The sequence below is a fragment of the Physeter macrocephalus genome, chromosome 20 (assembly GCF_002837175.3).
Source record: "Physeter macrocephalus isolate SW-GA chromosome 20, ASM283717v5, whole genome shotgun sequence".
Lineage (NCBI taxonomy): Eukaryota > Metazoa > Chordata > Mammalia > Artiodactyla > Physeteridae > Physeter > Physeter macrocephalus.
The window spans coordinates 7781896-7799314 of NC_041233.1; the positions used below are offsets into that span (position 1 = coordinate 7781896).

General features: G+C 38.4%; 1 protein-coding gene across 1 annotated transcript in view; it reads left to right on the forward strand.

The window, feature by feature from the left end:
- The window catches only part of RYR2 (ryanodine receptor 2), a 564826-nt gene that overhangs the window by 205740 nt on the left and 341667 nt on the right, over positions 1 to 17419 (forward strand). The window contains exons 18-20 of the mRNA XM_055081210.1: positions 13785 to 13903; positions 14249 to 14382; positions 15874 to 16115. Of these exons, the coding sequence (XP_054937185.1) occupies positions 13785 to 13903; positions 14249 to 14382; positions 15874 to 16115 (495 nt within the window). The remainder of the gene's footprint in view (positions 1 to 13784; positions 13904 to 14248; positions 14383 to 15873; positions 16116 to 17419) is intronic.

Here is a 17419-nt window from a genome sequence, read left to right on the forward strand (position 1 = left end):
TACCAACAATTCATACAACGCTAATGCTAACATAGAAAGGGACAGTGTTCTAGGGGATAGCCCTGGAGAAGGCAACTTGAGCTCTTGATTGAAAGCTTTTGATTTTGCAGAAAGTCAGCTACGTTAAACCCAGGATTTTATGTACCCGAACCTTATAAGAAGCACTAAATAAGAATCATGATGATATTGGAGACCTTTTAAAGAAAACCTTTTATGATAGTTGTTCGGATCAATATGTGTTTGACTCTGTAACCCCCACCATAATCATCCGTTTGCATCCAGAGATTCACCTAGAGCACATTACAATGATTGGTGTTTTAAATAATGATTCTGGGTCATCAGTATATGTAAATTATGTTTAATGCTGATGGGTCACTTAAGACAGGGAAGCAGAGAATACGTTTTTAAAGATATCCCCTCTAAATGTTTGAAATCATGTATTAGAAATTAAAGGTTACTAATTTAATAGTTAGCTAAGGGACTTCCCTGGTGGCACAGTGGTTAAGAATCCACCTGCCAATGTAGGGGACATGGGTTCCAGCCCTGCTCCAGGAAGATCCCACGTTCCGCGGAGCAGCTAAGTTCGTGCTTCACGACTACTGAGCCTGCTCTCTAGAGCCCGCAAGCCACAACTACTGAGCCCGCGTACCACAGCTTCTGAAGCCTGTACACCTAGAGCCCGTGCTCTGCAACAAGAGAAGCCACCGCAAGGAGAAGCCCGCGCACCGCAACGAAGAGTAGCCCCTGCTCGCTGCAACTAGGGAAAGCCCACGCGTGGCGACGAAGACCCAATGCAGCCAAAGAAAATAAAAAAAGAATAAAATAAATAAATTTTAAAAAATAATAGTTAGCTAAGACCCTTGTCAAAATTACTCACTTTTGAATGATGCTAGAAAACTTAGTATACAGCCATACTTCTTCCTTTCTCAGTAAAGCATTAAGTTGTAGCTGGAAAGAAAAAAGAGGGGACAGAGATCCGGATTTGGAGGGCTTCCTGTGTTTTGAAATATCTCAGCAGCAATGTGAAAAATGAAGAAAGAATTCCCCCAAAGTAAAGTCCAAATGAATGAGAACATTCTTTTCTGAATGCAGACATGATCCAAGTCGCTAGGTTATCCAAAATCTGTGTCCTTTTCTGAATGCTTTTCTAAAAATCCATGTGTGGGATTGATGGCAAATTACATTTCTAGAAAATGGTTCTTGAAAAATGTCTTCAACTATCTCATATTTGAGAAAAAAAAATGAGTGCTTTGCAACATAGAATTGATTTTATAATCATTTTCCATAGTTAACATTTAACCACATCACTGTTTTCTAGCAGTAGACATTAAAGTGTGAAGGATACCAGAAGTGACCAGGCTGAGAGCATCCCTGGCTTTTACAGAGAGATGGCTTTGTAGGCCAGGGCTTTAAACCCCAGAAAGGAGCATAATATACAGAGGTGGTCTCCCTAGGCTTTAATTAACCAGCCACCTGAATATTTAGATGAGAAACATGGGAAAGGTTGGTTGCCCAAGGGCAGGGGTCAGTTGGCACCTGTTTTGGTCACTTCCCTGACCTTGGAGGGCTGTAGTGCTCTCCTGACATTACTCCACACCGGCCCCAGTGGCCTGGGCTGCTGCCGCCAATTTTGCAGCCAAGGGCAAGCAGTTGTTTTATGGCAGCCTGACACTTGTCTCGCCTGTCCTGGGTGCCTGGTTTCCATCCACGCTGCAGTTGCCACCTCCCACCAATTGGAGAGAGCCTTTGTCTCCCAGGGGTTTTCTTGGGCGGTTCCTGGAATTCCTGTTTCCATCCTGATTCCTTAGATTCTCCACGGTTGGTTTGGAGATGGGAGTGTTCCCCACTTTTACTTATTGTATTTTTTCTCGGCACACAGCCCTTTAGGGTGGCATTCTACAAAATCCTGTTTAGCGAGAGGAATAAAAGAGGAAGTCTTGTCTCAGAGAAACTGTATTATCCAGGGAGGGCTCACTTGAGAAAAACTGCTTATTAAAAACAAAACCACAGTGATCTCTGCATTTCACCTGGTCGGTTTCTAGTCGTCTTCACGTACTGAACTTCTGTCTCACTATCATGGACAGAACTGACGTTTCAGCGCTTTTTCGTTTTTTTCCAAAAGTTTTATCGAAGTATAATTGATTGACATCAGCTCTTCTGATTTGCTGCTGATAGATGACTGTTTAATGCCAGTGTCTCGTCTGTTTGACTTTTGCTCATGCCCTTCTGGTTATTAAATATTCTTTAGCGTCATCTTTGGTGAAATAATTACACTGTGTCACTTGCAGTTTGGCTCTATTTCATGCTCCTTCCCTTCATGACAGATGCCCCTCTGGTGGGGGGAAGCAAATGATTGTGTGCAATTGTATTCTTCTAATACCATGAGGGAGAATAATAAACCTTTCATATAGATAGACCAGCTCAGTTGACAGAGATTCATAGAATTTCTGAGGTGGAAGTGATTTTGGGGGGTATCTTAACCCGGCTAGCCTTCTTGGGCATCACTGCACTGTGTCCCCTCTTTCTTTTGCTCTCTTGAATCACATTACACAATGCAGTTTAGAAGTGGATGATCTAAAATACTACTCTCCATCATGTGACTAAGTATTTTGAAGTTCTCTGCCAGTACTTTCTGATATTCTCTGGTCGGAAGCAGTTGCTTACCCTCCTAAAACTACATCCATTTTTAAATGCATTTTTAAGCTGTTCTTTGCTCCGTGCATATTGATATATCTCAGGACTGCATACCATTCTGCACTTAACACCCTATCTGAAATTGTGGTTTTTCATTAAATGATGTATCGTGTAACTTTTCTCCTTCCCCTTTTTTCACACTTGCCAAGTATCAGAACTAGTTTATTCTATCCCTTTGTATTTGTTTCTTTTGTGCTTATCGGAAAGAATGCCCCTGACTTGTCCTCATGCTGCAAGAGAACTTTCAAAATTGACATAAAGCTCAGGCAGATGCTATGATCATTTTACATTTCTGCCCAAAATAATTTTCTCAATAAATATTTGCTGCTTTGAGGCAAGTATCTGTTTGAAGAGTTGATTAATCTGTATTTCTCTTGTCCTGGAGAAATCCATCTTGAAGATGCTGAGATGTGTAGATCTTCTAAATATTTATTTAAAAGGCATTAGAGCAGTTAATTACATCTGCCAGAATTTCTATAGATACTAATATTTCACAGAGAGACACAGTTGTTGGATTTGTATACATTTTAATGACTGCATTGTGTGGCCAAGGAAATCTTAATTTAGGGCACTGTGCTGAGAACGTCATATGTATTATTTCACTGGATTCCCCCAGTAACCCTATAAGGTATGTTCCATTATAATTTCCATTTTATAAATGAAGAATCTGAGGATAAGAAGCTCAGAGGTAATTTTTTTTAAGATCAAAGAAAGCAATGGAGTTAGAATTGAACTTGCATGGTCTGTAAACTTGACAAGAGCAGGGCTTGTATCAATTTTTGCTCTGCACTTTACTCATACCCAGGACCTAACACTGAGAATAGCCCATTCTGTGTACTCAGTGATAAATGAACAAATAAATGAAAAAAAATAAATAGCAAGATAAGACTGTCTTAAAGTATTGATGATGTCTTGTCTGGCACTCAGCACTTCATAGGCCTTGAGACATGACAATTTATACAAACATATACTTATATAGCATAAAATTTCTAACATTATTATTTAACTCTGTTGTATCATAAACTGCCTTTAATTGACATTTTCTTTTCTTCTTTTAGCTGTCCTTTAACTTCTCTAGTTTGTCTATCTTTTATAAATCATTGCTCCCTAAACTGAAGGCAGCAAACCATCAGAGGCCTAACTAAGGCAGGATGGTACGTTATAATTACATTACTCATTTTATGTGTTTTATTTCAGCTAATTTACCATGGGAAACTTTTGACTCATGTTCATCTTGTCTTCCAAGAAAATGCCTTAGGTCCAACTTTTTTGTTTTTCTTGCTAAGGCATTCCTAATATTCTACCTTTCTGTATATGAATAACAGTGCAACAATACCTTCACATTGACTAACTTCCATTTTTTATTAATTTTCCTCCCATTTTCCTATTTTTGTCAAGTTCTGTTATATTTTAATCTCATTCCTGTCACTTTTCTCTCCCTTTCAGCTTTATGTTAGCTCAGGATTTTAATGAGACCATTTTCTTCCCTAGCCTCAAAACCATTATTATAAATTATAAGTATATGCCCTTATGTGTTTTCCCAATTTGGCTTGTGACCATCTCTCTTAAGATCATTATTTTTAAGGCTTTATATATTTTAATATTGATGTCAATTTAATTCATTTTTCTTTCTCTATTTGAGTGAGATACAGAAACCCTATTTAGGGTGACTTCTATTTATTTCACAAGTTAGCCCTCTGTTACGGAAAGAAAGCAAAATTTGTATTCTTTTTTCTTTTCTCCCTCTCTATTTGTTTTAAAAAGTGAAAAAAGTAAATTTAGCAGTTCCTCTCATACTGAAACTGAAATGGTTCCTTGAATTCAAATTTATACCCATAAAACGGTATAATAACAAATTATTCCTTTCTCAGCACTTCAATCTGTAACCTGCAAAATTCACTGTAAATGTTAAAAAAAGATGTGCTGTAATTATGCTAAATTATGGTTCATTAGTCAACTCCTGCTATTTGTTCTGGGTGAGGGCCCACTGAGCTCCCAACCAGCTCAAACTAGAAGTTTCTGCCATTTCTAGTTCCATGTTCGTGCCCACCCATGAAAGAAGGATGGCTTGGATGGGATACGTGAGTTGTGACTTATTGGCAGTTTAGTTTAAATTAGTGGAACAAAACAACAGATGTGTGTCTCTGCGGAACCCTCTCAAACGCACAGGCCCAGGTACAAATGCATCCCTTTACACCTGTCAGATTCTTTCTTTCATGGCTTCACATTTGGTGTGTACCCCAAAAACCTCCCAGACTCCTTGGACATTTAGTCAACATGACGCTAGCTGGACTTGTTTTCTGGTCTCTCTAACCAGTGATTATTTGCATATTTTTCTTTTCTCATAACGGTAATAATACCATGAGAAGGGATTCCTGTCCACCAGGAGTGCTTTATGTCTTATTTTAGCATTCTAAGGTGGTAAGGCTACTTGGTTGTTCTTTCACTGTACTTTTGTCCCAACAGTCCTGCTGTCTCAAGAAAGAAAAATTTTCTACAGTTGAGTCTTCTTGCCCTTCTTGCTCTCTTACCGCAGTCCCAGATATACTACCTTAACTAATTTTATTTTAATAACTAACCTTTATTTCATTTCTTCCTGCTGATCAATAAATATTTTCCCTGAATTTTTCTTCTAATCAGTGTTGTCCATTCGGCATTTCCCTAACTTTTCCTATTTTTAAATTTTTAGCCTCTGTTTAAAAAGAAGCATATTTATAATGTTTCCCTGTTGATCCTTTTTGTTTCACTTTATTTGTCTTTTATGTTAGTTTGTTACAACCGTAAAATAATAGCAGGTGATCATATGGCACTGCTCGGATCCAGGCCCTGTTCTAAATGCTTTCCACATATTCTCACAACAGACCCCCGTGGTGGGCACCATTATTGTCCCCATTTTAGAGACGGGGACACTGGAGCATAGAGATGTTAAGTAATGTGCCTAAAATCTTCCAGGACTAAAATCTGGGCACGTTGGCTTTAGACTGTGTTTGTAACCAGTACATAAAACAGAATAATAACAGTATCTCATTATTATATTTCCTCATTAAGCCTTGTAAATATTGAGTAGACCAGTCCCTCTGTTAAAAGCATGACAGTCTACTGCATATCTTGTTACTGCATCCGGAAACAATCTCCTGTAACCTCTATAGATGGCTTTGGTCTGCTTGTTTCACGTTTGTGTGTTTTCATGGTTTTTTTTCCTGTCGTTCCCCAGTGTCTTTCCCCCAGTCTTTTTACTTGTTGTGTCACTTTGTTTAAATTTCATTACCCAGGGCGAAAATAGAAATTTCCTTATTTCCTTTTGCCTTCAATGAGCCCTGGGGACACTAATAATAAGGTCTGACAAAAACGTTGTAAAAAATCTTAACTCCTAGAAAGAGAGGAAAGAAGAAAGCAGCCTGTGGTTGGAATAATTTGGAATTCATGGTTTCTCTAATTATAACTGTCACTGATCCTGCAGTGGATACCACCCTTCTGTGTGTTTTGCATGTGCCCTGTCCCCATTGTTTCTTTAACTAGGGAGCAGTGTAATTCACACCAGTTAGCGCCCAGGTTGAAGCCTTCCTATTTGCTCACCACTAGCTTAGCCCAAGGGGTTTCCATATTGAAATCTTCAACTGAGGCCATGGACTCCTTCTGGAGTTGCTTGCAGTAGAGATGTAAGTGATAATTCCTTTCTCTCAAATCTGAATCACACCCATGTTACCCCTAATGCATTGAGAACTAGGTTCCGTCTAAACCTACATCTACCTCGGTGTTCTGGGATTATTTTAATTTTGTTTTATTTTGCAAAACTCTTGTGACCATAGGTGAGAAAATAATGTCCTGGGGGGATTGACATTGTGCTTTCCAGGTCAATTGGTTCTCCTTGTTGTCCTGTGACGACACTGGGGGCACAAGTACAGTGGCTTGCTCTAGCTTCTCATTGGCCTTCTATGCTGGAGTGGCTCCAAGTCTGATTCTATTCACTCCTTCTCTCAAGTGGACAAGGTTCACCAGGGAGCTTGTGCCTACTTGGTATGAGGTGAAATCCCCAGACTAGATTCCTCCTGGTAGGTAAAGTCAGACCAAATACAGCACTCCTGCTCTGTGGCTTGTTTCCAGTTTTTCCATACAGACCCTTGACAAATTTTGTCCAACTGTGGACAGCCCTGGGCATGACCCGTGAATAGAAAATAGCACAGTCAACTTTGATCCCAGATGGAGAGCTTCCCCAGTTTGGAAGCCAGGTAACAAACGTGTAAGTCTATCGATAAAAAGCAAACTGGGGGCTTCCCTGGTGACGCAGTGGTTGAGAGTCCGCCTGCCGATGCAGGGGACACGGGTTCGTGCCCCGGTCCGGGAAGATCCCACATGCCGCGGAACGGCTGGGCCCGTGAGCCATGGCCGCTGAGCCTGCGCGTCCGGAGCCTGTGCTCCAAGGAAAAAAAAGCAAACTGGGCCATTGTACTTTGATTACAGAAAACAAGGTGAGGAGCATTCTCTACCATCCCAGCACTTGGATGCTCCCATTACCATTAAGTTCCTTTCATCCATTTTGTTATATCCTCAGAGATTTTTCTTGCTCATGAGAATATAAATGATTCAGAAAGTTACAGCCATAAATGTTTTAAGGCAAATAGCTGAATTTTGCTTGTATTATATGTATAATGCCTTGCTCCCTCAATTTTGCATTAGGCACAGTTAAACCAGTCCCTGCCCTTAAGGGCTCATTGTCTCATGGGAGATTGATATGAAAGTAAATAATTTTAATAAACTGTGATCAATACTGCAAAGAAGGAATAATTCATCCCCGGACGTTAGTAAAGACTCACCAAATGAGGTGACTTTTTGCCTTTGCAAGATGGTTCAGATTTTGCAGTCTCAGAAAAGGAAAGTGTGTTTAAATCTGAGATTAATATGTGCGAAGGGTTGAAGGTGAGAAAGAGCCTACAAGCTCCACCAGGGCTTTGCAGGCCTTGTTTACTGCTCATCCCCGTTGCTTGGAACAGTGCCTGGTAGGTACTTAATAAATATTTATGATTAATATTTAAGTAAAAGTATGTATTAATCATTCTTTGTAGGAGGAAGTGGGGGGAATTGAGGCAATAAAGGAAGAAGGTTAAACCATCTAGAATAGGGACTGACATGCTTTTAATGTATTGTTGAATTTGTTTTGGTTATATTTTGTTGAGGATTTTTACATCTGTGTTCATCAGGGATATTGACCTGCAGTTTTCTTTTCTTGTGGTGTCCTTGTCTGTTTTCGGTATCACAGAAATGCTGGTGTTATAAAATGAGTTCGGGAGTGTTCCCTTCTCTTCTGTTTTTTGGAAGAGATTGAGAAGGATTATATTAATTCTTCTTTAAATGTTAGGTAGAATTCATCAGTAAAACCACCTGGTCCTGGACTTGTGTTTGTTGGGAGGTTTTTGGTTACTAATTCAATCTTCTTACTATTAATCAGTCTACTCACAATTTCTGTTTCTTCATAATTCAGTTTTGGTGCATTTTATGTTTCTAAGAATTCATTTTTTTAGCATATTTCCCAAATTGTTTCTGTGGTATCAGTTGTAACATCTCCTGTTTCATTTCTGATTTTATTTATTTGAGTCCCTTCTCTTTTTCTCTTGGTGAGTCTAGCTAAAGGTTTGTCTGTTTAGTTCACCTTTTCCAAAAGCCAGCTTTTAGTTAAATTGACCTTCTCTGTTGTCTTTTAGTCTCTATTTCATTGATTTACACTTTGATCTTTGTTATTTTCTTCCTTGTACTAACTTGGGCTTTGTTTCTTCTTTTTCTAGTTTGTTGAAGTGTAAAGTTAAGTGGTTTATTTGAGATTTTTCTCATTATAGGCATTTAACACTGTGAATTTCTCTCTTAGAACTGCCTTTGCTGCATCCCATAAGTTTTGGTATGTTGTATTTCCATTTTCATTTTCTGCTCTGTTTTTTGCTTTTTCTTTTGATTTCCTCTTTGACCCCCACTGGTTGTTGAGTAGCCTGTTGTTTGATCTCCACAGATTTGTGACTATTCCAGTTTTCTTCTTGTAATTAATTTCTAGTTTCATACCATTGTGGTCAGAAATGATGCTTGATATGATTTTAATCTTCTTAAATTTATTAAGACTTGTTTTGTGGCCCAGCATATTATCTATCCTGGAGAGTGCTCCACGTGTGCTTGAGAACAATGTGTTTTCTGTTTCTTTTTGTTGGAATGTTCTGTATATGTTAGTTCAGTTCATCTGGTCTAGTGCGTCATTTAAGGGCAGTTTTCCTTACTGCTTTTCTGTCTGGATGATCTATCCATTGATGAAATTGGGCCATTAAAGTCTCCTACTATTATTGTACTACTATCTGTTTCTCCCTTTAGGTATGTTTATATTTGCTTTATATATTCAGTTGCTTCTATGTTGGGTGCATAAATATGTACAAACATTATATCCTCTTGTTGGATTGACCCCTTTATCATTATATCATGACCTTCTTTGTCTCTTATTACAGTCTTTGTCTTAAAGTGTATTTTGTCTGATATAGGTATAGCTATCCCAGCTTTCTTTGGTTTCCGTTTGTCTGAAATTTCTTTTTCCATCTCTTCTCTTTCAGTCTGTGTGTGTCCTTACATCTGAAGTGAGTCTCTTGTAGGCAGCATATAGATGGGTTGGTTTCTTTATTTTTAGAGAGTATGCCAAGACCTGTCAGCATCTCAAAGAGGAGGATCTCAGAACCTAGATTCAGGCTGATTGAAAGCCAGACCCTCAGGCAGCAGCCTTTAAAATATGCAAATATACCTCATTCAGGGGAAGACTGGGAGATGGGCATTTCTATCTGCTCTCTCAGTGTCAAATCCTGGGGTGATAGCTAGGTAAGAACTGTTTCTGTCTTTGCTACTATCCCACTGAAGCCTTGAACATAAGCCCCACTGGCACCAGAGCCAAGCTGTCAAGGGATGTGTCCTTTGGTTCACAGCCACAAGAGCCGGTGTGTCAGACATGTACACAAGGTCCTTTCTCAGAGACACCGATGATCTGGGGTCTCAAGATGTGTGCCAGACCAGAAACCTTCCCCTCCAGCCAAAGCTCCAAGACAGCAAATAGGCCTTTTTACAGAAAATTGGGGGTGGGTTTCAGTTGGCTCTGTCTGTTCTGTGCCCTGGCAGGGTGTTATGCTTTCATGGAACACACGAGCACAGGCCCTGCTGGCCATCACGGCCAGGTGATGAAGGGGCATCCCTGCGCATCAGGGCACTGGGTGTAAAACGGGGGCACCAGTCATGCACAGAAGCTCCCTCCAGGAGATACCCATGAGCAGAAGCAAGTCAGTTGGGGAGCTAAAGGTGGTGCCCGCCAACCTCCGTCTCTGGAGAGAATTTCAGTTGGTCCTCAGATTTGTGTTAAATTAGATGCCTGCCCCTCAGGCCAAAGCTTTAAGGTACGCAAATAAGCCTTTTACAGAAAGACTGGGTACTTTTGGCTACCTCTGTGCTGTGCCCTGGTGTAGGTGAGTTCCTGCTGCCCCTTTAGGGACTTTTTCTCAATTTGCTATAGCCTCATGGGTCTCGTGGACGCAAGCCCCATTGGCTTTCAAAGCTAGATGTTTTGGGCGCTTGCTCTCAGGTGCAGGTCTTAAAGTAAGGGTGCCAGATATGGGGTTCCAAGCCCTTTGCTACTCAGGGAGAAGCTCGGGGTTGTGAGTTACTTGCCGATTGTGGGTTGCTGCTTGGGAGTGGGGTTTACAGCGAGATTGTGTCTCAGCCTCTCCTACCTGAGTCAATGTGGGGTTTTTTGTTGTGTTTGACTGATGTATAGGATTCACTCAGTAAAGTTTTGAGTTTCTTTCAGAGGAAATTTTTGCATATATACATGTAGATATGGTGTATTCTTGGGAGGAGTTGAGTTTAGAATCCTCCAATGTCACTACTTTGAACCAGGACCTAGAAATGTTTCTTACTTCAAGAGTTAGGTGTGCTCATATCATAGAGTGTATGTAGTATTGGAATAAAAGTACAGTTGACCCTTGAACAACACAGGGTTTGGGGGTGCTGACTCTCTGGGCTGTTGAAAATCCATGTATATCTTTACAGTTGGCTCTGTATCCACAGTTCCACATCCACAGATTGAACAGCTGTGGATCATGTAGCACTCTGGTATGTATTTAGTGAAAAAAAAAAATCCGTGTGTAAGTGGACTTGTGCAGTTCAAACCCATGTTGTTCAAGGGTCTCCCTCATAGATGAGCAATAACTAGCACTAACATCCTGATGTAATAACTTCTGGTGTTTTTATTAGGACTGCAACTCTGTAAGTAAGTATACTTTATATAGTTGCAGTCCTAATATATATCCAATTTTGTATTTACTCTTAAAAGTTTACATTATACATTATGCATTTCTGTGTTATTAAAATTTCATGAATCATTTCTATAAGTTTATTAAACTTATCAAAATGTTTTGTCTTACTAGTTTGGGTGGGTTTTTATTTTTTATTTTACACTTTGTAGCATATTCATAATTCTTTCATTCCGGTAATCCTGTTATGATCTACCAAGTTTTACAATTTTTCTTTGAGAATCTGACCATAAGTGTTCTGTACTGTTGCCATTCCTGGGTCTCACTCAGTGAATTTAAATTTTAAATGTCAAATCATCTTTAGTCAACTATTGCCACTTAATATTAAGCTCTGTTTCTCTGTCTCATTTTTTTTTACCTAAGTGTTTGAGGCATATATCAGTATGATTTAAATATATACATAAAGCAGTCTAGCTAGTTTTTATTTTTGAAAATGTCTCTTTTGGTGTTTCCAATTGTTTTCCTTTAGGAATTTCTTGCTATAAAAAGTAAAAGCAGTTTATTTGCAGTTTATTCCAACAGTTAAAAATAGTTTTCTCTGACTTTTTATTGTCAGCATTAGAGGCAGTAGTTCTTTTCATCTAGGTGTTTATTTGTTGGCTCTGACCTGGTCCCACTGAAAAAAAAAATTAATGTTAAACCCAAAACTCTGAAACCCTTCCATTAGAATAGGCTGAATATGAGAATAATCTGAGATTTATTTTCACATTGCCATTCTTGCATTTTGTGATACATGCTGTTTTTTCCAAAAATCTAGTCTTTAATCTTTTCTTATATATTTAGGTTTATGAATGCTATGGGCTTTCGTGAATGTTTATTTCCACAAAGAATTTATTTTTCTTGATCTTCTACTTGTTTTTTTCTTAATGATTATGTTTTATAGCAGAGATTGACAAACTCTTTCTGTAAAAGGCCAGATAGTAAATATTTTAGGTTGTGGGACTATAGGACTTTGTTGTTGCAGCCACTCAGCTCTGCCTTTTTAATGCAAGAGCACCATTTGTATTATTTTGTATATTTCTCTTGTTCTGGAGACTAAGAAACATTTTCTACTACAAACCTCCAGGAAAGTGAAATGAGCTCCATTAGTTAGGATGCACTGCTGCAGGGTCATACTTTTAGTTCCAAGAAGATATGTGAACAAACGTGCGTGTAAACACAGTACAACTTTATTTATAAACGTAGGCAGCCACGTGCTCTATAGTAATAAGTAATAGGGAGAAAACAAAAAACCAAAAACATCAGGATAACATATGACTAATCTATTAAAAATGCTTTTCCCAGGACTTCCCTGGTGGTCCAGTGGTTAAGACTCTGCGCTTCCACTGCAGGGAGCGTGGGTTCCACCCCTGGTCAGGGAACTAAGATCCCGCATGCCGCGTGGTACAGCCCAAAAAAAAAAAAATGCTGTTCCCTTTCTGTTATTTTAGTTTCTTTTAGCTTGGAATGATGGAGTTTATTTTATTGCTTACCTTTTTAATAATAGCAGAAATAGTTTCCATACCCTTATATAAAAAGCTTCTTTAATTTATCCATCAGCCTGTTGTATTATTATTTTCTGCTCTCTTTGATTTTTAACAGGCATGGATTATTGGAATACAGCAACAGATTTTGAACCACACCAAAAATTAACTTACCTTTTGGGGTAGTTTTTCATTGAATGTGCATTTATATTTCAAAAAATTAAGTCATTGGTGAAGAAATTAGTATTAACAGCCCTTGTCTTGGTTTGGATCAAGTGTCAATTGTGACAGTAATAGTGAATTACTTCTATACTCTACCATTTGTAAACCTGAGCACTTTACATTTCTTTTCCAAGAAAGTGATCTCCATTTGAAATGAATAAACCTTTCTACAAGGTTCCTCTGGGACCCTTCTCAATACTCTCAGAGATGTCAGACAGTAGCTCTCAGACAGAGATCACACTTTCTAAGTGTTATGTCTAATTGCTACAAATGAACTACATTCTCATTGTTGACAAGGCAGGCTTGCTCTGAAAAAACAAATATACGTGTACCCATTTAGCTTTTCAAATTCACACTAAAAATTCTGATAATGAGACTTATTTTCTAATTTCTGTTTTAGACTTCAGAGAAGATGTATTCCATTTTATCTTCTCTGATAGCTAATACCTAAAAATATTACCCTTTTTTTCAGGTTTTGTATATTGTATATTTCTATTTATTTTTGTGTTAACTTGTATATTTCTCTTGTTCTGCAAACCAAGAAACATTTTCTGCTATAAACCTCCAGGAGAATGTAATGATCTCCATGGGTTAGGATGCATTATTGCAGGGTTATGCTTTCAGTGTCCAGAAGCTTCGTAAGCTGGCCCTAACCTACCTGTCCCATCCCCTATTGGCTTTGTACCTCAGGCGCATGAGGTATGCCCCCCATTCAAGACTTCATTCAGCACTTTACTGCCATCTTTTCCTGTCTGGAAAATGGCCATGAATGAGTTCTTCCGTGGCCCCACTTAAATGTTGCTTTCTTTCATTTCTCTGCAGGCAGAATTACCTGCTTACTCAGCTGAACACTGTATATTTGCCTTGTCCTCGCTCGACATCTTCTTTGGTTATCAGCCCTGTGTTTCAAACACCACCTGTCCCCTATCACAGGTGCCCTGTGCCCTGTGCCCAAATGCATTGAGCACATAATAATTATATTATGTTCAGTCAACACCTGAATAAACACATAGAGAAGAGGAAAGCCACTGATCATTGTAGATTGGTTAATCATATTTCCCCCCTTTCTTTGTTTTCTCTTTAGGTATTCTTGAAGTTTTACACTGTGTGTTAGTAGAAAGTCCAGAAGCTCTAAATTATATTAAAGAAGGCCATATTAAATCCATTATCTCACTTTTAGACAAGCATGGAAGAAATCACAAGGTAAGTGAACGATTTTATTGCCAGAAATAAATTCTGGAATAATTTTAAAACTATTTTTTCAAAAAAAGATAATTTTTAAAAGGTGTGTCAAATTTTTCGTCAGTGTTTTTCACCTTTTAATTCCTATCAGGTAATATTGCTTAGTGCTTATGCATAGCCTCAATGGGAGGATGGAGCAGTTCTCAATTTGTGTATGAAGGAAAGTTGGAAAATAAGTGGACACATGGCTGTAATGTTTAAAGTGACTGGGTCAGCAGTAAATGGAGGGAGTGTGTTTGTGGAAATTGCTGCTGACACTTGAACCTGAGAAGGGAATGAGAGTCTGAAGGTGGCTTCTCTTTTCAGGTTCTGGACGTCTTATGCTCCCTCTGTGTTTGCGATGGGGTAGCGGTCCGTTCTAACCAGCATCTCATCTGTGACAATCTTCTGCCGGGAAGAGACCTGTTACTGCAAACACGCCTTGTGAACCACGTCAGCAGGTAGGTTCAGCGAGTCCACGTCGCCAGATTGGTAGCATAACAAAAAATGCGTGTTCTAGCTTTGTCGCTAAAACATCGTATAGTCTGTTTGTTTGATTAGAATCTTTTACATATTTCCCCAGGGAATAGTGTAGGAATTTTTTCTACCCATCAGATGAGGTAATAGATGACCCAAGCAAAATACACATTTATTGCAAAAAAATGTGTAAGAGCTCTCATTCACGTTCATATGTAGCCGAATTGTCGTCGTCATCAGGAGAAGGCTGACAAAGATACAGGGATATAATTATACATAATTATGTTTTACATCTTCTTAGAACATAACTAAAAACACTATATCCTTCAATACCAACGGTGAAGTGCCTACTATGTATAATAAAGACATTGAATTCAAATGTCCAAAGTATAATAAATTCTACAAAGAAGCAATAAAACTACATTTTCAGTTAGATCTACCTTCCAAGGTGTCAGACATTCATTGGGTACTTTGTGCCAGCCACAGTGCCAGGTGCTTTACAAGTATTCTATGCTGCTTGTGTTTGCACAAAGTGTTATTGTTATCTACATTTTATAGATTAAAATGTTGGAACTAGAAATGGAACTCAGGTCTAACTCCAGAGACTGAGCTCTTCACCACCACGTCACAGTGCCTTCCATATACAAAATAATAATAATAATTACAACAACAATAATAAATACAGCTTATAATTAAGGAAATGTCATATGTGATAGTGATTACTTTAATACACTGTGTTTAGCAGCTATCCAGGAAATACTTGCTACTTCACTCTGGTTCAAACAAAAATGTAGGGTTTAGTGTATATTTCTACATTGTGATTTGTTAAAAAAGACTGATTTAAGACTTCCTTTGTGGTTCTTTATATAATAGACCTGTCGTTAATGAGCAGTATTTTCTGAGACTTTCACTAATCCCTAGTATTAACTTAGGGTAAAAGTTCTTCTGTAAAATGCAATTAAATACAACTAACTAGAAATTATTCTTTTCACAGCAAAGCACAGAGAGCAACACAGATGATTAATCACCTTGGTTCCTTCACTAAGACTATGACTTGTTTCAGCCTCAAACTCTGTATGACACAAAGCTTAGCTTAGGAAAATGTCTTTATGTCCTGGATTAATAGTAACCCCATTAGGTCTGAGGGCCTGCTGTGCTATCCTGAGTGCCTCCCCTTAAATATGATTAATGATATAAAATATGCTGAAGAGCAATTAAGAAAAAATAATAGACCCTTGAGTGACTTTGCCAAGTTATCCCAGAAGCAAACATCAGTCTCTGAATGTTAACTGTAAGGTTGGCTGTCACTGCGGACTTCAGTGATTGCTTCAGTAATTTGTTGTACTTAAGGAAACGTATTTAATATGTAATATATGTCTTTGAGAAGCAGGACTAATTCAAAATAGCATGATGTAAGTTAAGACAATGAAAGGTTTATTCAGATTTTCTCACATGCTATTCCCATCTCTTTAAAGCATGAGACCCAATATTTTTCTGGGTGTCAGCGAAGGGTCTGCGCAGTATAGGAAATGGTACTATGAGTTGATGGTGGACCACACCGAACCATTTGTGACCGCCGAAGCCACTCACCTGCGAGTGGGCTGGGCTTCAACGGAGGGGTACTCTCCCTACCCTGGAGGGGGCGAGGAGTGGGGTGGAAATGGTGTCGGAGATGACCTCTTCTCCTATGGATTTGATGGACTTCACCTCTGGTCAGGTACGTAGTATCCATTTTCTTTCACAGTGTTTTTGAAGGAAATCTTTTGCCCTCACTGGACATTTCTAAAAGCTATTGGTATTGGTGCTGTTCCTATCAGGTACATTTATTTCAGAAACGTAACACTGAAATGATGAGAGTGTTAAGTAAAAAGCAGAATTTCACTAGGGGAAAAAGAAAACTCTTACAATTATGGTACCTTTCCAAAAGACTCCTTTGCCTTTGAATGGTATACTTCTGAAGTGGCTTTCTGATAAGTTCCATCTTCTGGTGGGTAACGTAATGTCAGGAATTGGTAATTTGTCAAGTGTATTGTGAGGAGTCAGCTCATAATAAAATGATGCTTTGTTTCAGAAGTGTGGAACGGTTTAAAAATGAATGAATAGTTCATTTCACTAGCTACCACCGCTAAGCTTTGATGGTTGAAAGTATATTAAAAATGAGTAATGTATAAAAATAAAAATAGTACTCTTTTTTTCAGATTTATTAAAACATGTGTTTTGATTGGCTCTATTTAAAAGTTTACCTTTTGATTATGGAGATATTGGAATTCATTTGGATTCTGCAGACATATGCTTGTATTCATAAAGCTGCATTTAGAATGAACCTGATATATTATAGCATATTTAACATACAGAAAATAGAGAGAGGTTCTTTACATTACAGAAAGCTGAACTTTTGCCTCTCATGGGCAAATCAAGTGGTATTCATTTATTAATGCTTTATAGGCTCCATAAATTATGAAAAGAACATTTTTAATTAAATTTAATTAAACCTAAGAGTTTATGGTAAGGAATTTATAAAGAAAAGCACTCCATATAGTTGTATCGAAGAATAATACTTACTATATTTTTCCTTTATTTGGTGCCAATAGCTCAGTAGCCTGGAGGAGATGAAGCTGTATGTTGGATATTTCATCTAACCTGTGGGGCACTGGTTGGGACCCAGGCTGTAGTGTGGTGTGTCTTATAAGCAGGTGTACTGTGCTGGTCAGAAGAGAGTCACAATACTTGTTCCAGAATTTTTCTACCCACCAAACAAAGGCAAAGAGCCCTGCCTTCAGAAGACCTGACAAAGATGAAATAGGGTTAATGTCTGTTTGATAATACATTTATAATATATGATATATAATATAACTATTATCTTCAGATATTATCCCCTCTCTCTACCTTCGAGCATCACTCCACACAAAATGGGTCCTCAGGTGAATGAATGAAGCATGTTCACTTGTTTTCCCATTACACAGAGATTAAGGGAAAAACGAAACAAAACATTTCACTGGTAAAAAAAAAAAAAAAAAAAAA